Genomic DNA, 26,166 nt, shown 5'->3' on the forward strand with positions numbered 1-26,166 from the left:
AAGATTTATTTATTTATTTAAAGAATTCAAATAAAAGTGATTCTGTAGATATTACTTTGCATTTTTACTTGAGATTTGTTCTTTTGGTAACTAGATAGTTTAGTATAAAAATCGTGCCTGAATGAATTTTCAAAGCAATTTTTTCCTATGTTAGCCACTGATTAGGGAGATCACATACATTTATTTTTTATACACATCAAATGTATGAAAATCTGAGGTGGATTACTTTTGCGCCGGAGCTGGGGTAATTTTCTATGAAATTTGCGCATTCTCCTTTGGCAGGTAGGCAGGTCTTATAGTAGGAAAACACAAGTAAAGGGAAAAATCCGAAAAATGTGAATTTGTGTTTACATCACAAAAAAAATTAAATGTGTTCATGAACAAATAAATAATTAGTAACTTCAATTTTCGAACTAAGATAAAGCTGTACCAAGTGGGGTATCATATAAAAGGGCTGTATCTTTACATTCTAAAACAGATTTTTATTAATTTTTATGCCTAACAGATTTTGATTTATCGTGCAATATATCGGAAAAATAAACCCGAATACGGAACCCTCGGTGCGCGAGTCTGACTCGCACTTGACGGCTTTTTTTGCATGGCTATAGTAAGGACCTAGAGAGTGAATGGTTTTTATCCCGATAAATCAAAGAGTTGCGAGGGCATTTTTAAAAACCTAAATCACGCGAACGAAGTCGTGGGCTTCACCTAGTTATTCTATAATTAAATAAGTTCATTCATGACAATGTAAACTTGAATCTAGCTTCAGTTTATTATATCTTTTGTAAAAATAGAATAATAATTATTGTTTAATGTTTATCTTTATATCCGTCTTCGCAAATGAATATTTGATTAGCATACCTAAAAATAGATATGCACGCGTCTACATCATAAGTCCTAAAATAATGACCTTCCCGTATTTTCAACTAGTGGAGAGTCATTATGTATAACTCGAATGAGATCTACGTATTGTGTTACATAGAAGCAGGCATTACTTGCGTCCATGGTATACAAGGAACCACATACACAATTAGAAACACAATGCACAACTACTAAGTTTGCAATATTCAATTTAGAGTAACCTCTATATTATAGGACGCACCGATGCCGGAGTGAAACATAGTACGTTTATTGTGTTCTAGATGGTTTGTGTGGCGTTGTGTGTTGTTGGTGTGTATTGCTTGCTTTACTTGCTTCTTTGGTAGTGGGAGGGCGGGCGGTGCATATATTATCATGCTACACGTTGCCCTACATAATATTTGTCAGATTATGAAATAAGCTTGTGAGATCTATAGTGAATTCAGTTTCATGCGGTTATTTGTATAAGACCTATCTGCCCAGGATTCTAGGTCAACGGGAAGTAGGTACCCTATAAGTTTCTTGACTGACAGGACAGACAACGAAGTGATCCTATAAGGATTTCTTTTCCCTTTTGAGGTACGGAACCCTAAAAATCGATAAGGACCATCAAATCATCAAAAACTATGTATATTATATAGAGAAACGAGATACCTAAGTATTTAAAATATGTATATTATAAATTGTTACAGGTGTCCAACGAAAATCGTGAAGATGGGATTGGATGATGAGGAGCTACTCCTGCTCAATTTCACGAATGATACGACGCAGTCATCCAGCTTCTCAGAGCCGGAATCCTTAAACATCATAGTTCCGCTGAGCATCATCTATGTCGTCATATTCGTAGCAGGAGTCCTGGGAAACATAAGCACGTGTGTGGTCATAGCACGTAACAGATCTATGCACACGGCGACCAACTTTTATCTCTTCAGTCTAGCGATCTCTGATCTTCTGCTGCTAGTTTGTGGGCTTCCTCTTGAAGTGCATCGATTATGGAACCCGCTTTGTTACCCTCTAGGCGAAGCGCTTTGCATCACAGTAGGACTCGTATCGGAAACATCAGCTAATGCAACGGTGTTGACGATAACGGCATTCACCGTGGAAAGGTACATCGCCATATGCCGTCCGTTCATGTCCCACACTATGTCAAAGTTGTCCAGAGCTGTGCGATATATTATCGTCATCTGGGTTTGTGCGTTGTGCGCTGCGGTGCCTCAAGCCATGCAGTTCGGTATAGTGACGTATAGTGAGAAAGGACAGAATGTTAGTGCGTGTACCGTCAAGGGACACGGTGTACATCAAGTGTTTGTGATTTCGAGTTTTGTGTTCTTCGTGGTTCCGATGTCGTTGATAACAGTGCTGTATGTGCTGATTGGTGCTAAACTACACACGTCACGTGTGCTGCACCCTTTAAAAAAGACTTCAATGGAAAACAGTGAGCGGCCTAATGGGACACCGAGGTACAGAAATGGTGCTTCACAGAGACGGGTCATTAGGATGCTGGGTGAGTTTGCGTTTTTCTAAACAAGGTAAACATAGGTGTCTATCTATTCCACAACCGGTGCTCTTGTGACTAATGACTGGCATTCAGTAAAGACAAAATACTAAACGAATAAGAGTTCCGGTTAGTTCAAACCTTCCTAACCGTCTTCTTTTCAATTCAATTATTCAATTCTATAGTTAAATATTATGGGTTAATACAGATGTTACAAATATGTAATATATTTTTATGTAGACCATACGAAGATATACCAACATATAATATTATAACTTATCTAAACCTCTTTATCCCACAAGTTCTAAGACTTTCATGAGACAGATGTAGTAAAGATCTTATACCTACCCTACTTACCTAAATCATTCGAACAGAAATAATATGAATGACATGAATGTCTTTTCGAAGATGAAAGAATTGAACGGTACTATTTGTACTTCATTATATTTTTCTCACCAATCAATCATCAATTTCATTCATGTCTGTTGCACTCTCGGCAAGCTCGACACTCTGAAAGACTTCAATGAATAATACTACTAACGACAGAAGCGTAGATAGGTAGATACATCAATGGATAGATAACAATTTAAAACTGAGTTACTAACGACGAAAACTATGACAACGACGACAAAAAAATCATAAATTGTATCCAATTGGCACGAGATCTAAATTGAAAATGTCATGTGTAAATGTTTACGATATAACGTTTATTTTTTATTCGTTCTGATTCTGCCTTTTTTATGAGATGCGTAAATTATAATATTTTCAAAATTTTCTCGTAAAGTGAATTTTATTTCACCGTTGTCATAAACCGCACATTCTGGCCTACAAAGACATCTTATAACGACAGCCTGATTATATAATTATCTACCAATCCATACTATGCTTATTCATAATTTAATAGTCCAGGATTACCTAAATCCCGCGCTTGTATATCTGAAATCTTTGAAATTATGAGTATTTTAAGCAATCTGTTTAAATAAATAAAAGAAAAAGCTGACTGGCTGACTGACTGACTCACTGACTGATCTATCAACGCACAGCTCAAAATACTAAACGGATCCCTTCCCTCACCTGTGAAGGTGAGGGAAGGGATCCGTTCACGAGGTCGTACGCGTCCGCGTCGTCTCCGTCAACGAAGTGTGGGGAACTGGGTAGCCAGTTCCCTCTTACACTTCCCCAGTGTTTTGTGTAGCAAACTTGTCCATTGATCACTGAAAATTTACAGTTGCGGTGGCGTTGTCATTTTTTCTGTGCTGGGCGCCTTTTCACGTCCAGAGGTTGATAGCCATCTACGGGAAGAATTTGGAACACCCCACTGATACTTTTTATAAGGTAGGTACAAAGCCAAATACAACTATGTGCTTAGTATGAGATTTAACTTCTCATCCATAATGGTAGAGTTCGAGCGTCGGATCACAATAACTTGACGGATGAGTAAAATAAGTCTGAAAATAATTGATTTAGAGCCGATTTTTCAATGGTCAATTAACTTTTATCTGTGGAATAAATTTGAGGTATTGACAAATATTCCTATACAAAAACTGTCAAACCCCTCAACCTTAGAATTATAATTCCTCAGATAAAAGTTATTTGACGATTGAATTTAGTACCACCGATTTAAATGCAACGTTTCCACTTGGAACGCTGGCTGTTGTAGTTGTATGGACGAACTTGAGTTTTAAAACAAAGAGTTATCAAGCTCCATTTTACTTTAACGCTGAAGTGTTTCGAAACTCGAATTCTATCAACGTTTGTGTGAGATAAGATTTCATACTAATCATACAGGTCACAAAAACCGAACGACTGAAAATTCGTCGAAAAATGCATGTTATTTCATAACTAAGTACTAATAGCCTAATGAAAATTGTGTCAGGCACGTGACGTTATGTGCGATCACCTTTTATTTATGTCTAAAATAAGTTAATAAGTAGGTGTGTGTACTTGAACATAAAATCTTATAAAATTCCACTCGTAATCCGAGTGTATCAGATGCCTTAGTTTAACTTTTCAAGTAAACCGTATTGTACGATGCTGTAAATCTGTCATTCAGCATCCAGGAAGAGAAAACGCGACGATTCGATAACTCTAGTTCACTCTGACAACTCCATTTACGTATCTATTATATTTTCACGTTTAGATTATTATTTAGATTAGATTATTATTATCTATACTAATATTATAAAGAGGAAACCTTTGTATTTTTGTATGTTTGTATTGAATATGCTCAAAAACTACTGGACCGATTACAAAATTTCTTTTACCATTACTTAGAGGGATTCTTCCGAATCCGTATAGGCTATATTTTATCCCGGAAAATAGAAAAAATAAATGTCCACCCGTGTGAAGCCGGGGCGGGTCGCTAGTACCTTCATAACTTGCGGAAGGCAGGTATACTTTTTATAGCATGAAAATAATAGATTCCCTTGAAATATTGAAAATCAAAATCCACGTGGACAAAGTCGCAGGCAAGACCTAGACATGCATAGACTCTGAGAGAAATAAATAATTTGTTTCCTGACGTTTCTTCGATTTTCTCCTTCCGAAAGCATTTCCTTTAAATGAAAGCTTTTTCCCTTCTGATGTCTCTCCTTTTGGTTTAGGTAGGAATTTCGCAGTATTCCGATTTGGTGGGTAGATAATAATCAGTAAAGGAAAGTTCTCGCTTTTGAAGAGAATTTAAGCTTTTATTACTACTACGAATTAATTAGATTTACTCCATTGTCTTGCTTGCATATTACCTCGTATTAAGTAAAAATAGAATTAGTTAATGCCTGCGACTTCATCCGTGTCGATTTGGGTTGTTGTAAATTCCGTGGAAACTATTTGATTTAACGGGATAAAAAGTAGCCTAGGTTTTTACTATAATTATTGTATCCATGCAAATCACGTCAATCCGTTAGGTTGGTTCCCCGTTATCACACTTTCACATTTTATAATATGGGTAATGTTTTCTTCTAATTCAGGCAGGGTTGTGACCCTTTAATTATAATTTATACTTAATTTAATATTGAATTTATTGTCCCCAGGTGTACATAGTGCTGACCTACATATCGGGTGTTCTATACTTCCTGTCCACAGCGATCAACCCCTTCCTGTACAACATTATGTCGAACAAATTTAGAAACGCCTTCAAGGTGAGACATTAATTAATTTGTAACTATGTAATTGTTAAATAAACTGGCTCACTAATTAAGAGAAACATGGCTTCGTCAAAGTAACCTTAATTTGCAATCAATGTAATTGCTCGAATTAATTGTTCAAAAGTTAAATCAAAACATAATTATAGAAATACAATATAATGGAATATAGGTGCGCTTATTTAATTTGGTATGTACTAAATCTATACATATACAAGTGTGAATTAAAAATTTTTAAACACCCCCGACAAGTAAAGGTTACAGTAACAGATACACAGATACACACGTCAAACTTATAACACCTCTCTTTTTAGGTCGGGGGTTAAAAATGAAAAAGTATGAGTTTCAGGACTTTTGGAAATTTTATCTTTTTACCGATTTTCAAAAAACCCGCTCCAGCGAAGCCAAGGCGGGGCTATGTTACTTGATACTAAAGACTGAAAACAACAGTGTTTATGAAATTATTGTGATTATTATTTATTAGGAATACTTCTAGGTAGGAAAATCTACCACGTCCGTCATGCCCAGTCCCTGTCACGCCCAGAAAAATAAATGTATCTAAAACAATTTAATCAATATTTAACTACTTTTATAAGCTTGCTTTCTCTGCGTCGTATTTATTTTTCTTTCCTGCCATTAATCATTTATAATAGAGATTTCCTTATGATACTAATGCTCACAAGCTTTGAGTTAACCCCATTCAACTTTATCAAGCAGAGCGTAAAAAAGTAAAAAAAAAAAAACGCAAAAAATGTCCGTTTGCATCCGTGCAATTCTATGTCCGGTCCCTTGCGCACTGAGCGTTGACTGAAAACGAACTCTTGTTTTGCAAACCACCAAATCGTTAGCATTTCCATTGTATCAATGTGGATAGGACCCTGTCATCCACCTTTCTCTTCCATGCGTCTTAGTATTCTGCTAAACTGCTGCCAACATCATTGCACTATAATCATATATGTAGTTGAAATTTCTTTTTTTAACCGACTTCCAAAAAAGGAGGAGGTTCTCAATTCGTCGGGATCTTTTTTTTTTTTTTTTTTTTTTAATTTTTTATGTATGTTCCCCGATTACTCAAAGACCCCAGGACCGATTTGGAAAATTTTTTTTTTGTTTGAAAGGGTATACTGTGCAGGTGGTCCCATATAAATTTGGTGAAGATCTGATGAATATCTTCGGAGATGGAGAACAGAACTCCTCAATGGATAAGAGCAAATTGCTCGCGATCAGTGTAATAGCTTAGTAAACAGTAGGGTTTTAACTGGGCATAGCATATTATAGTACAGTGGGGCCACTAAAAATTGTGAAATAAAAAATTTTCAAAAGAAAAATAAAACCGACTTCAAAAACCAAAAACACTAAAAAGTAGAAAATAATTTTTGTTTAGCTACACATGTAATGTACCTAGGTATGAAGTCGGGCGAGCTTCACTCTTGGATTTCTAATTTTGTTTTAATATGCTCGCTCGACTTCATACCTAGGTACATTACATGTGTAGCTAAACAAAAATTATTTTCTACTTTTTAGTGTTTTTGGTTTTTGAAGTCGGTTTTATTTTTCTTTTGAAAATTTTTCTGGTGGGAAAATCCACCACTGCGGATACCACTGCACTCGGGGAGGCGCGGAGGTTATGTCTGACTCTTACCGAATTAAATCCCACGGTGTTCTACGCAACGCCCGCGCCTGGTGGCTGTGCTACGGGGGTTTGATAGGTTTTAGGTCTTATAGTACATGAATAAACCTGAAAAATGCGAATTTGTGGTGACATTATTTAAAAAAAAAAATTAAAATGTGTTTCAATTTTCAAAATAAGATAACTATACCAAGTGGGGTATCATATTATGAAAGGGTTACCTGTACATCCTAAAACAGATTTTTATTTGTTTTTATGTATAATAGTTTTTGATTTATCGTTAAAAATGTTGGAAAAAATACGAGTACGGAACCCTCAGTGCGCGAGTCTGACTCGCACTTGGCCGGTTTTTTCAAGCATTTTAGATACTTTTTTGTATTATTATGTTACCTACTCTAGCTACCTGCATTGCAATATACCTACGAACCTTCGTTTAATCAAAATTAATTTATCATTTCCGATAACTACTTTGTTATTTTTTTTAAAATCCTGAAACCGTGTCGCCCAGATAATTAATTTCAAAAATCCTTAGTTTGCTTTCACTATAATACGTGTGCTTTACTAGACTAATCGGAGCTTATTAAGTTTTTAATCAATGCATTTGGCCTTTTCCGATAACGCTATAGTAGGTACTAGGTATACCTACTACCTAACTGGCGTGCAGGTTATAGAGGCACAAAAGCACTGCTTAGCCTAGTTGTAATAGCTCAAAGCTTGCGGTTAGTTTTAGTTATGACCGGCCAAATATAAGTCAACCCATCGCCAGCTCACTACAGAGCACGGATATGAAGAAGCACTCAGAGTGAGAAGGGTTTTAGCCATAGACTGCCACGTGGGCCAAGTGCTGATTCGAAGACTTCACACACCTTTGAGAAATTATGGAGAACTCTCAGGCATGCAGGTTTCCTCACGATGTTTTCTTCATCGTTAAAGCAAGTGATACTTGATTGCTTCATAAAATTCGCACATAACTCCGAAGAGATAAGGGTGCGTGGCCGGAATTGAATTCCGGAGTCCAGACGTCCCGCCTGGGAAGCTGAAGTCTTACCACTTAAGCTATCATTGCTTAATAATATTGATAGTTTAAAATCCCCTTCCTATGTATCCGCCATATTAAATAGAATGAATATTAACATCAATTTGTTGAAGCTATTATCCATAAATAATAATACCTTTATGAAAATATTATGCTGCTGTTAATAATATTCTTAGTCATAAAAATCATTATTCGCACTAGGATTCAAGATCTAACATAATATATTTTACTTGAACTTTATTGGTAATTATTGGTTTTAGTACATATCTATGTGTTTTAGCGGAGTGTTCTTTAATATTTTATCCATCACTAGAGCATAATAGGTAAATAGTTGAGATAAAACAGCGAAATAAATAGCAATTAGTGTTATTTGTAATTACAAGTATAACAATAACAACAGTATATAAGTAACAAGCTATAATAATAGCTTTTATCTAATCTAAATAAGTACCGCTCAAACTAATGGCCTGAGTGACAAAATATTTGGCATGGACATTGACGTAAATATCCGCGGATTTTTGTAAATTCAAGCAATAAGGCCTCATTTACACGAGAGCTTTTTTAACATCCATTAAAAAAGCGTCAAAATAGAACAAAATATGTATTCCCAAGAATATGTTCACACGTCAACGTTTTTTTACGTGTACGTTTTTTTATCGGACGTTAAAAAGCTCTCGTGTAAATGAGGCCTAAAAGGAAAAAAAAGGGGCTTAAAATCAGTGTAATCCACGTGGACAAAGTTGCGTGCACAAGCTAGAGTATCTAAACTATAAGTAACTACCACAAAACCGGGATTTAATTTACAAATAATTTTATTCCAATAGAAAAGTACTCCTATGCATACCTACCCAGTTTGCGTTGTAATATCGCTTATTGTGGATCTCATTTCATAGAATAAAATCTCTCTATATATTGGATTTCATATTATATATCTTTGATATATTACATGTCTTGAAGATGAATGCTACCTACTTATTCCTAGCATTGAGGAATGAAAAGTTTCATATGAATTCTTTCATTATTATTTATCATCTCTCAGATTTCTTCTGCGAAAGACCTTGACTCTGCTTTAAAAGGTTAAAAGTTTAAAACGTTTTGGCAAAATGTAAGCTGATGCCGCTACCCCGTCCGCGTAAAACTTAGGTTTTTAAAATCCCGTGGGAACTCTTACATTTTCCAGGTAAAAAGTAGCATATGTAGTAGCATTACTGGTTTTTAATGTGGTTTTCATCATTTAGGACCATTCACGAGGATAGCCTCTTAGTCACATTTAGTCTATCGAATAAAACCCTAACCTAATAACCCTAATAAAATCTACGCTATTAAATCAGGAAAAATCTTCCCTTTTCTCACAACAAATGTACCTACAATAAAAACAGGGTTTCGGTCTGTTCTACTTATATTGTGACATTTATTGCATTCTGCCTCGCTAATAAGAAATATTGAACTTCAACCAGTAGAAATGTAGGCCTCTAGAGTATAATAGCGGATAAAAATCCATACTAAGTAAGTAATAGATATAAAAATGCGAAAGTGTGTTATTTGTTCCGGGCCCTAATATATCTAACAGTTTTTGACGAAAATTTACCTAATACAGGAACAGCTTGCATCCCGGAGACGAAAAATATCCGTAAATATAAAAGTATAAAAATATGCAAGCAATCCAACTGATCCTCCGGTTATATTTACTCCCGAAAAATTAAAGTTTTCCACGGGATTTTTAGAAACCTTATATTCGGGCACACGAAGATGCGAGCACTTTTTAGTATTTCAAGTTTATAATTTTCCCACGTTGTTTTAAATCGTTTTTTGTGAACAAAGCAATTTTCTAAACTTTGAAATACAAAAATGGGAAACACAAGTGATTTCATTAAGAAAACTAGTTTGGCGAGCTAGGTTGGAGAACTTCATTGTTATATGAATGCCATTTTATAGCGAGTAAAGGTGTATATCACCCCTTTTGCCACTGGCAAAGGTCGTACATAAATCTGAACTATTTTTGGTAAACCGGGTAACGTCCTCACTTCGGGCCGCTGTCGTTTTAGCAACCAAAATATATTGTCCGTAGCCAAATTATTGTAATGGAATTTTGCTGTTTTGTTTCGACAATTAGGCGCTTTCTGGGGAAAATGTCGAGTTTTTCTTTCGAAATTCTTTTGTAGGGAAGCTATTTTTATTTAATTACATTACAGGCGACTGATATCTTACTTGATGGTAAGTAAGTGACGATGTATAATGTAAGATGATAGTAAGAAGTATAATAATAAACTTATAAATATACTTATAATTATATTATAATAATAAATACTTATAAAATAGTACAATATTTATTATAGTTATAAAGAAGTATAAATAATTAACTATACTATATAATTATATGTCGGAGCGAGCGGCTCACGATCGTCATCAAGAAGGCTAGGTTCTAGGTTCTAGGTTTCTAGCTTAGTTCGTCTATCTTTTGTGGGCAAAGGAAACGCGCGAGGCAAATACAATAACTAGGTGTAATGAAATGACTAAAGAGTCTTATTTAACGATATCGCTCACTAATCACTAGTCACAAAGTTCTTAATCAAATGGCCACGTTATAATCTGCGTTTAGAAGTCTTTGTCATGATTTCATTAAGTTTAATTAATAGAGCGAATAACGAGTCCCCGCGGGTCGCGCTCATTCGGTATAGAGGTCAGAATTTGACTGCCAGCTTCATGCTCTCAGCTTGTAATGTAAGCTTTCCCATTAGATAAACAAACCGACCCCAGGCCACGTTCGATGGCATGGTAACCACGTCACCGTCGCTCATAATGAAAACAATGATCTCTTTGTACTTTGCTTCGCGACAAGTTAAACGCGCTAACATAAGCAAACGCATTGGGCAAGGTGCTATCTGATATCAGCCGCCAGCGCCGCGCGCCGACACGGCGATCCTGACTCTCACACGCCCTCGTGTGCTACAGGATTTCAGCTGTTGTCATTAGCAAAATGACAACCTTTCATGTACTGAACCAGTTATGAACCGTTCGGCTATCCTACTCAACTACCACAAGCACAGAATGTCAAGTACTTATCCACAGATCAAAACTAATTTACCATATGGTACCAAAACTCAATGAACAATCTATTCGTCCAAAACTCAATGAAGAACAATGTCTAAACCACAATGAAGAACAATCTAAGTAGTTGTCTGTACTCCAAAATAACGAAACTTCAATTCGCTTAAGGCTCAAACACAAAGTACGTATGTACCAATAAACGTACACGTAACGATCAAACCGTACAATGAAACGTGTAAAAGTAAGTAAACGTGCAACAGTAAACGTGTACGAGGAAACGTGCAAAAGTAAACGTGATTCATTTTCAATCAATACCACCATGACTTTAGGAACTAGTCCATAAGCCACAGCAACACAGCGACTGTAATAAGTCATACCACCACGGAATATATCCGCACTTCACGGCAACAAGCCAAACCCGCCACGGGGCACACCACCACGCACACACACCCTTAACCCGTTGCCGCCGCGCAGCCTCCGACCAGCTAAACTGGGTTAGGAATATGGCCTACGATCGGACAACAGGAACAGGTTGTGAGCCAAAATCAATCACGTTAGCAAATTAGAAATTTTTGTCATTTACTTCACGCGATATCACTCTAGACATTATCGTCATTTACTTCACGCGCGCCGACAATGGCTACACCTGACTGTTCCTCATTTTCATCATCATTATCTAAAATCATCTCAAATTCTGTGGGTACGTAACATTCTGGCATCGTCTGGCATCGTCTGTGATGGTTCATTTTTAAAATTCAGTAACTCAATCACTTTAAATCAAAACTTTGAATCTAATTTATCCGATTTCTTCATACATGGTGACAAGATTACGAACAGCAAAAAAAAATTAAGGTTTGCTTCCGTTTTATCAATCTTAACTTGCAATAATGTAGCAATACAGTAAACGTGTCAGTAAAAACAACAACGTATTATTTTTGTTTAATTTACACCATTTGCTTTCTAGTAACGTCAATATGAATTAAATCCCAAAATTTTTGGTATCGGATCAAGTTCAAGCTGTGTTTTCCGAATTTTAATTTTTCAAAAATACAAATCGTACAGTTTTTGTACAACTCTATGACTTATTTTCTCATAATCTTTTAAAAATAGTTTACGCACAATTGATTCGTGCGTAAACTTGATACTTACTACCTGAAAGCCCTAAATACTATGGGCAAGCATTGAGTTTTAGAGTTATGTTTAACTTTTCGGTGTATTTTACACCAATTATAACAAGGTTTATAACACTATTTATTTCATTTTTGCTTAATTTTGAAATAATACCTATCTGTTACTTCAGAAAACACAATTGTTTTTCTTTTAACCATATCTTAGAAATCAATAATATTCGTTTTGAATCGCTACACTGCCTGGTTTCCACGAAACCACCAGAAAGCAAGCTATTCGATCACACGAAAATCTCATAGTCCTTTCTAGCCATCAATGCTTCTAGCTCAACTTTACACAAGAGCCATCAATGATTCTTTGTTAATCTAGGGCTATGCTACTATTATCAAATCAAAAATGTTTATTTCTCCGATTGCCCCTTGATTCAACAAATCTTAAAAACTTCATAAAGTACTCAGATTTCTCCTTGATTTAAAATAAATTAACTTGTTCTAATTTCTCTTTATAATTTCAATCGAATTAAATTAACACCAATAGAGAATTCATCAAGCCTTTTTAAAGCTCAGAATGAATTATTGCAAACTTCCAAACACTTTCTAAACAAAGCATTCTAAACACAGAACAACAGAAAAACATTGGGTACAAACGTTCATTTGTTTAGATTGTTCGGCATAGTACCTAGCAACAGGTACGTACGTAGTGATTCGTGAACTTGTTTAGTAATTTACAAAAGAAACACTTCAATCAGTTACTAACCGAATATGAGAGCAAGTTTACATTAGGTACATACATTCATAACATCGCGTCGGTGACTATAATATCAAGTGTTTAAGAGTCACACCGCTAAGCTCTATGTTTTTGTTAGAAAGAGACTCTTTGTTAGTATTAACGATAAACATCGGCACCTTTTGTAATTAGCTCTACTAATTCAAAAAACATCAGTAGGTATAGGGTACTGATTCTGATGGCAACCAAATGCCGGAGCATTCGCAACTTCTTCCCACCAGTGCCGTGTAATAAAAAAAGTATGTTGTGGTACTATACTAGGATAGAACACGGAACTCATTAATCATTACACGTTTTTGCAAGATAATAAAAACAGGACAGACAAACATAATTCAATTCAAAACAGTCAAAACCCCACCACTACAGGCACCAGTTCCAGTACAGTATCTTTTGCAGAGCAGTACCAAAATTCAGAGTCTTTAATTTAAAATTCACTCTTAGCCCTTTCTCAGCAATATTAAAAAGGAAAAGATCCAAACACTCAAAACCTAGTTTAGAGAAAGATACTAGAATCGACACCATTGAACCAAGTCAGTTTATTTTAAAGAAATACATCAGATTCATCAGAATCGACACCATCAAGGTAAGTCGACATAAAGATTTACGCAATGGTAACGGAACCCTTTTTTTTCGGCATCAACTTAAAGCAACCACTTATCAACATTGCCTCGTAACTTAACACTTAAAGACGGCGACGTTTTGTTACGATGCGGTCACATTAAGGTAGTAGCTAGTAAGGTCGTCAATGCTTATTGAATCGGGGCTAAAATCGTCCAACGCCAAACGGCACTGCTACTGCCGCCGTACACTGTTCGCGGTTACATCCACGTTCAAAGGGAAACGCCACTGAACATCGCGCTGCTGGCCGCTAATGTGGCCGGGACATTAATACAGCTCTTATTCACAAATTCACTGCGTAATATTATTTCTTTACTCGTAGATACAAACATTCTACGCTTTGAAATAAAATCTCTGTCTTACTTTCAATAAACAAATCAATTCAATTATACTCGGTACTGAATATTTTCGCTTTTTCAAAACCAAATTCTAATAAGAATAGGCTTGACACAATAAAACATCTTTCTAATAAGTCATAATCTCGTTTCACAGAAAATATTCAACACCAATTAAATAACATGGATAGATCACACCTGATTAGCAGATCTCTGGCAGGAGTACACTGGTCCTGGTTCCACTTCACGTACGAGTATACGCAAATGTTCATTCTATGTCCATAATTTCTTTCAATGCAAGTCTACGCTATGACTTGCATAATTTCGCGCATTTTCACCAAATTGCACTCGCGACGGATCCCACTTCTGATGTCGGAGCGAGCGGCTCACGATCGTCATCAAGAAGGCTAGGTTCTAGGTTCTAGGTTTCTAGCTTAGTTCGTCTATCTTTTGTGGGCAAAGGAAACGCGCGAGGCAAATACAATAACTAGGTGTAATGAAATGACTAAAGAGTCTTATTTAACGATATCGCTCACTAATCACTAGTCACAAAGTTCTTAATCAAATGGCCACGTTATAATCTGCGTTTAGAAGTCTTTGTCATGATTTCATTAAGTTTAATTAATAGAGCGAATAACGACTCCCCGCGGGTCGCGCTCATTCGGTATAGAGGTCAGAATTTGACTGCCAGCTTCATGCTCTCAGCTTGTAATGTAAGCTTTCCCATTAGATAAACAAACCGACCCCAGGCCACGTTCGATGGCATGGTAACCACGTCACCGTCGCTCATAATGAAAACAATGATCTCTTTGTACTTTGCTTCGCGACAAGTTAAACGCGCTAACATAAGCAAACGCATTGGGCAAGGTGCTATCTGATATCAGCCGCCAGCGCCGCGCGCCGACATATACGAGTATATAAATATACTTTTATGTAGCATCGTACTTTAACTCTCTCCGTCACTCGTTTCATACAATCGTAGTTCCAATTTCATTTGAATATTAAGCAACCAAAGTCCATGAAATTTTGCAGACATATTCTAGAAACTAATATCTATGTCTGTGGTTTCCAGATTTCTGTTAAAATATTCGGTTTCAAAGTTACGCGGTCTTAAAAATTTTCATACAAATCTTTGAGCCCCTGTTATTTTAAAACTACATATTTTTAGAAAAATCTAAAACACCACAGACACAGATATTAGTTTCTAGAATATGTCTACAAAATTTCATGGACTTTGGTTGTTTAATATTCAAATAAAATTGGAACTACGATTGTATGAAACGAGTGACGGAGAGAGCCCTGTTAAACAGGCGCCCCAAGCGGTTTTTGTCGGTAGCGAGGTAACCGTGGCAGAAGCCCCTAACAGACTACATATTATGTGATCCAATTCAGAAAATGTAAATAAGTACCCAAATTGACTCATCTGAGAATCGAATTCAAGACCTCCTATCCAGAAGACTCTAACGCTCGCCATTGCGCCAGGGAGGCCATCAAAATTGGATTTGATTAATTGCTATCAGATACTCGGTAAAACGACCCGGACAAAGATATCGGGTGCAAATCATTCTAGAATGTTTCACACCACCGCATCGAAGTTATCTGAATTTTGTCTTAGAAATCCTCGCGTTTATATAATTACACAACAAAGTTATAAGCTTACAGCCGAAACTAATAATCAAACTATTTGAAATTCGTCGATAAGTTACTTAGCAACGATGTTATTTGTCTAAAAGGACCAATATTACAATTTTGGCAAAAATACCAACAACAGATTTCGTAAAACTTGGAAAAGAAAAATGTGAAATCACGATAAAGAAGAAATCTAATTGAGAAACGAATAATGTAAAGGAAGCTGAAAGAAAAGAATGTTAAATTAACTTTTGAAATGAGCCCAATTTAAGACATTTTACCAACAAAATAAAATAAAAAGTAATCATTTAGGTTCGTCCCGGGCGAAAGGGAGTGGAACATTTTATTAAACTAATTTGACGCTTGGTTAGGAAGAAAATTGTTTACAATATATCCAAGTACCACCTATTATGTTACTTTATTTATTATATACAGACTACAAGCTTATGTCCACGACTTTTTACGCGTAGGGGTAAGTTTTTATAAATCCCACGGGAAAAGTTCGTTTTCCAAGATGACAGTTAAAAAGTATTAAAAAACCCGACTGCCAGTTTACACCGAACCATTTCTTGTGTTTATTAAACGAAAAAGAAATATTATCTTCACACACACAACTTTTAAGTGTTTAGTGCATCTACACTACACTTCTTACCTAATTCAAATTTCTTTATTTGCAGAATCATTTTTTTATAATGAGATGATATTTAATTTCAGTTGAAATGTTTCTCCTTATATAATTATTGATTAGCACGCAAAATTACTCAAAATTAAGTCGAGCTTATTTTTCAAAAATGTATAAACAGGAAATACTTATATATCTTGATTTTTCAACCGGTTAGATGCTTTGATGGTAAAAGGATTTTTTATAGCGAGTGGAAGCAGTTACACCACTATTGTCGTGGCAAAGGCTGCCCATAAATCTAAACTCCTAGCTTGGTACCACTTGCGTTCTAGTATTCCAAATTATTCGTAAATTTAGGTGGAACTTGGAAGTTGGTCATTTTGTTTACGAAATTAGGTAATTCATGTTGACTTATAATTTTATTTCTGGCAAGTTTTCTTGAAATTTTTCTTTATTGGTAGAGTATACAATACTTACTGATTTTTTTCGTTTATTCTTATCATTTTGGTTTAAATTTACTAATTATTATCACACTATAATATTATAAAGGCGAAAGTTTGTATGTGTGTGTGTGTGTGTGTGTGTGTGTGTGTGTGTGTGTGTGTGTGTGTATGTTTGTTACTCCTTCACGCAAAAACTAGTGGACGGATTGGGCTGAAATTTAGAATGGAGATAGATTATACCCTGGATTAGCACATAGACTACTTTTTATCCCGGAAAATCAAAGAGTTCCCACGGGATTTTTAAAAAACCTACATCCACGCGAACAAAGTCGCGGGCATCAGCTAGTTATTAATAAGAATATTTTTCTTTACACAGTTGACGCTATCAATGTGGTGCAGCAGAGAAGTCCCTCGTTTGGAGCGAACCTACAGCACGCTGCTCGCCTCTAAGAGGCAGCTTGCTGCGTCAAGGACTGCGCAGCGACAGCGGTATCCGCGACTGCTGTGTCGCCTGTCTACAGCGTCATCTCAGCTGGGGGACGCGCCGCCTCGAGCGCAGGTTAGGTCAGGCAATAGACATTCATTTTTGCTTTGGGAACAACGGTGCGAATCATACACTTGCACCAAAACGGCCGGCAACGCATTGGCGGTACCTCTGGTGCTGCAAATGTTCATGGACGGTGGTAATCACTTAATACCAAGTGTGCCTGCTCGTTTGCTCGCTATTTTTTATTTAAAAAAAAATCGGCTTACTCTGGGTATAGTTAAATTTTGTAATGCTGTCACTTCTTGTCCAGTTTACAAGTACATAGTAAGTATTTCAGGGTTGACAAGAGAAGCAGAGGGATAGAAAATTTGACTTTTTAAAAGTTGGTACAAGTTGACTTTAGATAAGAAAATAATATTACACTCCATACGCGCTTCTACTATTTTATTGTTCTATGAAGCAGTTTGTATCTCGCATTATATTATGATGATTGACTTAATATATTTCGCCCTGGAACATAACTTTAGCTGCAATAGTAAATTTCAGTGCCTTCTTGTTTTCGATTACTGCTTTGTCGGTTCCACAAAGGTCCCAAGTTTTTAAATCAGCCTCAACTGAACTCTTTCTTTATATAATTATCTTCTACCGTTGAAGACATCAATAAGTAACTTAGCGATAAAGCCGCCTCTTGTACTTTACATTATTGTATGACGTATGACGTTACGTTGTTTCTGCTTTATGATGAAGGTACAATAAAGTACATTTTGGGTAAGGTCTGACGAAATCACAAACACAATCTTTATGATAAATTATTACACTTTTATTTCATATTTAAATTTATTAACTTTTACATTTGTGTCAAATAAATGTTGTTCCTCTTACGTTAGTATATTTTTGAATGTCGTCGTTTTAAAACCACTCTTACAGGTAACCTCTCCACGTTTATTAGCCACTCCCCTTTTTATCTTATCGTTATCGGCCAATCCAAATTGTACAATGAATAAACTTAGTGACTAATATACAAATCATCAAGCTCGTTTCACAAATCATCTAAGTAATAAAGATGTTTTCATCTTATATATTGATTACAAATATTATCCTTTATTATGCTACAATTCATCAACTAAAAACTATAAGAATTTTATATACAGTACGTTTATCGATCAGATGTTGAACAACTTCAGCCAATCAATGACGCCTTCTAATATGATGTTATGATTTGAGTGGCGCCAACTATGTTTTATAGATAATTAATATGGGCCAAGCTTACAGCTCGGCCATCCTGTTTTAAGCGAGTCTCATCGCTTTTAAAAAAAAATTAAAACTTAAGTAACATGTAAACTTCACAACCAAAATGACAAAGACTTAGTTCAACAAAACAAAAAAAAAATTAAGATAGTAATTAATTAAATTAATATTCTTGCTAACTTAACTAGAAGGAATATACAGTTTTATTGATACATTGGTATTGATTATGATTGCAACTTAATTTTAGAGCACTCGCAGCACCCCTTTCCATCCGATATAATTAGAAAATAGCAGATAAACTCAATTCAATTCCAAACTATTTACCCTCGCAACTTTACCTGCCAGTCTACAGTAGCACTCAAATTTAGCCTTTAATCTAAAATTCATTTTTCTGTTCTCTTCCGCTAATATTAAAATAAAAAGATGCAGACACTCTAAATTTATAAATAATTTTTCAAAAATCATAAAGATATCAAAAATTGCGAGACCAGTAGCAACTAAAGGAGGCCTCAATTTAATCAAAGAAGGTAGGTATATGCATAAAGTCCGAAGCATCAATTATAACTCACAAGCCAATATTTTACAGGAACACTCAATAGAGATTTGGGGATGAGCATGTAAAACTAATTACTAAAAACTACTTTAAAGGGTTTCAAGTATCTCAAAATAAATTGTTAAAAGTTCTGTTCCAACTAGACTCTCCTTCCCACTAAAGAATTATATAAGAAAACTGATGAACTATATTATATAAGTCAATTATACAAATTCAAAATATGTCTATTTGTTAGGAAAATACTATTAAAGTCCGTACATACACGCATCACTTTAAAGCTAAATCTCATAAATATGGTACACAAAACGAACATACCTATTATGCTACAATTACATAAAGCTAGGACTAATTATGGTATGTAAACTACCTAGCTCTACTACATAATGTACTTGCCGAAACTCATACTGGAGGAAAAAATCTTTTACAAAGTTTAAAGTTTAATCAAACAGTGTCAAACACCATAGATATCTTAGCTAGATGTAGGTATAGTTTGTTAACGAATATAACGTGTTTTGACTTTTTATATTATTGTATAGTCACCATACCTTTAAAGATTATGTTTTCTTCTATATTTATATTTAGAATCGGGAGCGATTCTTAATATGAATATGTGTAAGTGAACTTCTTGTCCTTTTGATAAAATAAACTCTCTAAACTTAAAGTTAATCGCCGCCAGTTCTCGATTTAAATCACAAAACATTTTCATACACTTTCAACGCAATAGTTTTACGCACATATTTTCTTCTTCCCTTCTTATTGGAAAATCGCGGATTCCGAGCCTTGGCGCGTCTCTCTTCTACCGGGATACATATGTGATTGTCCTTATTTCCCTCCAGATCCAAATTTTTAATGACCCTTATCCTAGGGTTCTTTCCCTCCAGATCCAAATTTTTAATGACCCTTATCCTAGGGTCTACCTCCTTCCTCCTATAGGACTTTTTGTCCATAGCCCGTAACCTCGGGGCTTTCCTTCCTTGGGACTTTGTGTCCCTGACCCATACCTAGTTTTGGGTCTTTCTTTTCCTCATTTATTCATTTCCAACATCCTTGGATCCTGCAAACATAAAACACTTTGAGTAGACCGTTCATTTAATTTTGTTTCATAAGCATCCATCATAATACAATCCGACCTAAGAGAAGTAATTTTACTTGGTAACCTAGAAAACCTATTATCATTATTATAATTTAGTTTTCTCCAGTTCCGTACCCCTCGAAGGGTGCCTACGAGACCCTATTTTCTAAACCTCTGCTCTCCGTCCGTCTGTCCGTCTGCACGTGCGTCACGGCCTGAACCGTGAACGGCGTATCGTGAACCGTGATAGTTAGAGAGTTGAAAGGAACGTGATTACGGATGTATGAAAATCCTATGCCTGGTTGCTTCCAATTCAAACTTTTTCTTTTAATGCAGATTACGCTTCCCATATTTCTTACAATTACCTATTGTTTTTTTTTTTTTTTTTTTTTTCCTAGCAAAATCCACATTCTGAAGTACTAATGGACAATGTTAAACAAACGCCAGGGTACAGTAGTTGCGTCACTTGTGCCTCTTAACCATATAATATCTACATGCAAAAAGAATCTTTGATTTATAATTTCACATGATACTTATATATTTTATTTTAGCCATAATATGCACCATATGGCGTACTTTGTCGTTTCGAGTAACATAAGCAGAACTACCAAATTCGACCCTGGGAACGACACAGTCGCGACTCGCCGCCGAATGATACCTATTAGTTTATCATTAATTCCTTTTCATAGAGAAAAGCGATATCAACATAATAGCAGGAAAAAAAATGAAATAAATATTCCGTTCGATACATCTCTATTCTCTACGACATCAAGATCTCTATCACAAGCTGATCGATCATAAAGATTAGAAGAAAGTAGGTACCTTATACATTATTTTATATGTTAACCGTAATGACCCGCATCTGTTCGATTTTCCTTTATTCGTTTCGTAAAAGATTCGTCCTCGTACGTCCATCATCATCATCATCGTCATCTACATCGTCATCATCATAAGGTCACTGTTGAACATAAACCTTCCCTAGTAAGCACCACACGTACTGTCCTCAGCCTTCCTCATTCAACCCCTGGTTCCTATTGATACAAACCACTAAACCCCCCCCCCCCATCAAATGTGTACCTATCTACATCCATCCATCATACCCAAATGCCGTGCTGGTTGATGTGATGAGCGACAAAGTGTTAACCTCTTCAATACCTCATGGAACTGTAGGAATAGCCATGGAAGACCTCCAAACCGAACGTTGATATTTTGTGTAAGTGGTCCCACGAGTCAAAAAAAAATATTCTTGTCCATAAAGGAACAAGCCACGATATAGATTCTTCTATCGGAACTTAAATATTCCAATCACTGCATGTATTCCAACTAATCAGTTTGCTACTGTATATTTGAAGTTGATAATAAATAAAAATGTTAGCTTAATTAAATTCCTATGATAATTCGATTTTTGGTGCATCAACCAGCTTCACCTATTATGTAAAATTAAATATATATATTTTTTTTAAATTACCGGCTGTACATTTTAAACTAACCTAATCAAAATATACTTTCTTACTAATAACTTAATCTTAAAAATTTTCCAGAGGATCCTTCCGCCTCAAATTAACTCAATGATAAAAATGAACAGGAAACTTTAAATGTTGTAAAATCCAGCCAATGCTTCGTACCTTGCCTTATTAATCCAATAGGTACTTCTTTGGATTTTGTCAAAACAAAATACTTTTACTTGTTGAGTGTATAATAAATAAATAATGTAATAAATCAATTAACTGTTAAAGCTAATAACTTTTACAGAAAGCGAACCTCATGATATCTCTTATGAGTTTTAAGCGTAAAATTACCACGCCGAAAACAAAACATGAGCTGACAGTATTCTTATTTGATATACATAATCCAGTAATACTATATCTATCTACATAATTCGTAAATATGTATGTATAGTTTGTAAGTTACTATTTCACTTTATGCTGTTTCAATGCTTTAAGTTATTATTTTTATCTTTGTCTCATTTTTTTAGTTTAGCCTCATTCTATTTTTAAACTTACTATTTCGCTATAATATTTACAAGTAACCTCATCGAAGACTACACGGTCTTCTGATAACCCAACAAGCATTTATCCAACAGCTATCGCTTTCACCCGAACGGAGGTTCCCTGAAATATACTGAGATAACAATACCTAGTTGACACATGGATGTACAAGAGCGGCAACAAGCTATGACCCCCTCTAGTCATAACTATATCTTTATGATTGTAACATTTCAAACAGTGAAAGTATGTATAAACGATTTCGTCCATAGGACATGCGCTCTAAAGAATGTTAATATAATTATCAGCAACTAAAAGCTTGAAGAAACTAATAGGTACAACTTGTCTTTGAAGTATGAAAATATGCACATTTATCAAGTATACCAGTTCATCAAACATTAAAGTACGCATTTATAAAATGATAACTCACTTATTAATCAAGATAACTACCTGTTTATCAAACCTACCCTACCAAATATAAATAACTACTCACCAAATGTAATACTTTATAACTTAAGTAAAAATATGAAACAAATGTGCATCAACCACATACATACACTCTTCAAATTCATCCATTTATCAAAATGTTATATAATATAACCATTCACCAAATCCATTATATACTTTGTTCATTAAATAGCTTAGTCAAACTTTACTCCACTTGCCACGATTGTAAATTTTCCAAAATAGTCAGCCGCAAACATTGCAGCTCATCTCACTTGATAATGCATCCCTCCCTCAGAAAAACAGGCATTAGGAATGTCTTTCCAAGACGCGCGAGAGACAGCCACCGTGGCTTTTCGCGAGATTTAATCCAAATTGAACTAATGCCTAAATAAATGTTTTAATTAGAGGGCGATTGCTTTTGCAACCTCTAACCGTCCAATCAAACACCGAAAGTATTCAATAATCCGAGACGTAAATAAAAAACCCGTCAGAACACCGTATTTATAAAAACAGAGACAAGAAAAAGATTCCTCCTCGCAATGAGATCGCGTGACATCCAACAAGTGAATTATCGACTTTATTACACAACTTATCCTCAACATGTTTTACATCATTTCCTACAATTGAAATCTTTCTATTTTAAATACCCTAACTACAACTTCATAATCCAACCAAAAATCACACTAGATTTATCCCTCGGTCCCACATCTTTAATGCTTTTTTTTTCTGTTTCGGTAACTAAAACAAAAAAAATATATATATACTCATGTTATAAAACGTTGTCAAAGCTTTCCTGAACGCGCTAAATAAGCAAAAACATAAAATCAGGCGAAATGCCAGACCAGCCGAAAAACCTTCAATGCTTAATCAGCCTAAAAAAAAAAATTATGATCACTATTCATATTATCATGAGATACTACCGGCGCTCCTAAGCGAAATTTATAAGGCACCGCATTTCGATTTTATCAAACAGACTGATCAATTTCGAGAGCACAACAAACGTGGTTTCCTGAGAGTTTCGTTAACTAAATGCATATCGAAACTGAACTATCGCGAAGCGAGTCAAGCGAGCGTGAAAATTTTTTTAAATATATTTCTGGGATAATGTCATGCCACAAACGCGAGCGTAGTGCAAAGATATTTGCCTAAAATTTCTTTCGTACAACAAAGAAAATAGTATTTTGGTAGTAGGTACTTATAATCGCGCCCTGCCCTAAGGGCAGTACTGTAGGTATATTACCATTAAAAAAAAACTTACTCTAATTTTAATAGAACATTTGCCAGGAATTTAACCCGCCAAGCGATGTTAATCCAATAAAAACAAAATCATATTGCATTTAAATGCGGCAGTACACAGTTAATTGCGTGAATACAGGTAAACAAAAAAAAAACCCCGCTGCCCATATACTATACCTACCTGCTACTCGTAGTACTCAAATTATTGTGCCAGTATTAAAAGTAAATTAGCTGTTATCTAGCGTGGTAGACTACGGCCTAAACCCTTCTCATTCTGTGAGGAGACACTTGTTGCTCAGTAGTGGGCCGGCCATGGGTTGTTCATGGTGAGCTGTTATCAGCAAAGTTATGTTTGAAACTCAAACATTACGCGTTTCAAGTGGTAAAAATAGATAAATGAAAACATTTCTCCTCACTTTTGTAAAAAAAAAAACACTTATTTATGCACCCCGTATTTTAAAACTATCTGACTACCTACCTACCATAATTTTAAATTTAGTTAAAGAATAACCAGATAAGATAAACCTACTTTTACACCCATTTTAGGATTTATATTTCTCAAAATGCTCAATTTATTAACCCTGGTCACTATTACTTTATTACAACGGATCACCTTCATTTTTATCAATTAACATTTTATATCCCCAATCACTTAGTAACCATTACAAGTAGAGACGGATTATTTCACTGGCAGGCGTAAAACGAAAAGCTATTTCATGTAACTTTTTCTACCTTATCCCAAAGCGGTTTACAAAAAATAATAATTTCACAAAACAACATTCAAGATGCCCAATGAGTGCTGTGTGATAATATCGCGTCACTGTGTGCTAGAAAAAGGAAAACATCTATCTATACAATGAGTGCAGCAAACGATTGAACCTAAATCCAGAACCTACCTTCCGTAAAACAAAACCACTATGTGAAAATAAATCCCTATCGTAACTCTTAACCAAACTAATTCGGCACACGATTACAAGTGTGAAGATTGAAATACCACGTTCCGTGAGATATTCACCTGTGAAATCATTTAATGAGAAATAAAACCCCGGCAGGACATAGTAGATACATCCTGAAAACTATTTAAAAGTAACAATAACGCCCATCATTAAGTAAACCACACTTTTTATATTGTTTAACACTATGTTCACTATCTATTCCATTGTACCCACGATACAGGATAACCTAGTGCGGGTACCACCACACAGACACAGGAAAATTGTACAAGACTGTATTTTGTAAATAAACATTTTTCATTTTTCATTGTAAAATAAGCCTTCTAAATACCTCAATGTTATTTAAACCACAATTTGAAGGTCGATCGCATTTGTATAACCAATATACAAGATGAATTATAAACATGTGGGTAATTCTAGGTATCATAACGTTATATAATTTCCATTCCAACTCGGAGCAAAGCTTTCTAACAAAATGATAACTAAATGTAGAACAAACAAAACGAAAACCCACACAAATAAAAAAAAATTACCATTAATAGGTATCAATAAAAATAAAATCATGGAAAGATCCTACCCGTTTATCCAGAAATCCTTTGATGCCATGACTAGGTACTTTGATATATTGAGGCCCAAATATTGGCCTTGTGCTCCAAAATGTCTGTGGTCTACTAGACCTCCACTTCTTTCTCGTTCCTCTGTATATTTCCACTTGTTTCTCTGAGTCGTGAGCGTGACAAGAAAATATTATATTTTCTTGATGTCCCTCTTCTGACCTTTTGGGTAAGGTCTGACGAAATCACAAACACAATCTTTATGATAAATTATTACACTTTTATTTCATATTTAAATTTATTAACTTTTACATTTGTGTCAAATAAATGTTGTTCCTCTTACGTTAGTATATTTTTGAATGTCGTCGTTTTAAAACCACTCTTACAGGTAACCTCTCCACGTTTATTAGCCACTCCCCTTTTTATCTTATCGTTATCGGCCAATCCAAATTGTACAATGAATAAACTTAGTGACTAATATACAAATCATCAAGCTCGTTTCACAAATCATCTAAGTAATAAAGATGTTTTCATCTTATATATTGATTACAAATATTATCCTTTATTATGCTACAATTCATCAACTAAAAACTATAAGAATTTTATATACAGTACGTTTATCGATCAGATGTTGAACAACTTCAGCCAATCAATGACGCCTTCTAATATGATGTTATGATTTGAGTGGCGCCAACTATGTTTTATAGATAATTAATATGGGCCAAGCTTACATACAGAACTTTAACTTTTACTGGTTCGTATCGCACTTTATTTATATGACTTGTCAAGCAAGTGAGCCCATTGAACAGCTAGTAGTTCTACTACAAATCTGATTTCACGACCACGACAGAAAGCCTGGCTGA

The 26,166-nt window shown here is 35.3% G+C and overlaps 1 protein-coding gene across 3 annotated transcripts in view; it reads left to right on the top strand.

Moving 5' to 3' along the window:
• LOC123869546 (pyrokinin-1 receptor-like) overlaps positions 1 to 26,166 on the top strand; it is a 55,325-nt gene that overhangs the window by 14,859 nt on the left and 14,300 nt on the right. For 2 of the 3 annotated variants that reach the window (XM_045912527.1, XM_045912528.1), the window contains exons 2-5: positions 1,551 to 2,362; positions 3,582 to 3,688; positions 5,383 to 5,490; positions 17,145 to 17,332. In XM_045912527.1, coding sequence (XP_045768483.1) covers positions 1,573 to 2,362; positions 3,582 to 3,688; positions 5,383 to 5,490; positions 17,145 to 17,332 — 1,193 coding nt within the window. In that variant the 5' untranslated portion in view covers positions 1,551 to 1,572. The remainder of the gene's footprint in view (positions 1 to 1,550; positions 2,363 to 3,581; positions 3,689 to 5,382; positions 5,491 to 17,144; positions 17,333 to 26,166) is intronic. The other variant, XM_045912526.1, reaches the window with a different exon arrangement.

The sequence above is a fragment of the Maniola jurtina genome, chromosome 11, assembly GCF_905333055.1.
Source record: "Maniola jurtina chromosome 11, ilManJurt1.1, whole genome shotgun sequence".
Taxonomy (NCBI): Eukaryota; Metazoa; Arthropoda; class Insecta; order Lepidoptera; family Nymphalidae; genus Maniola; species Maniola jurtina.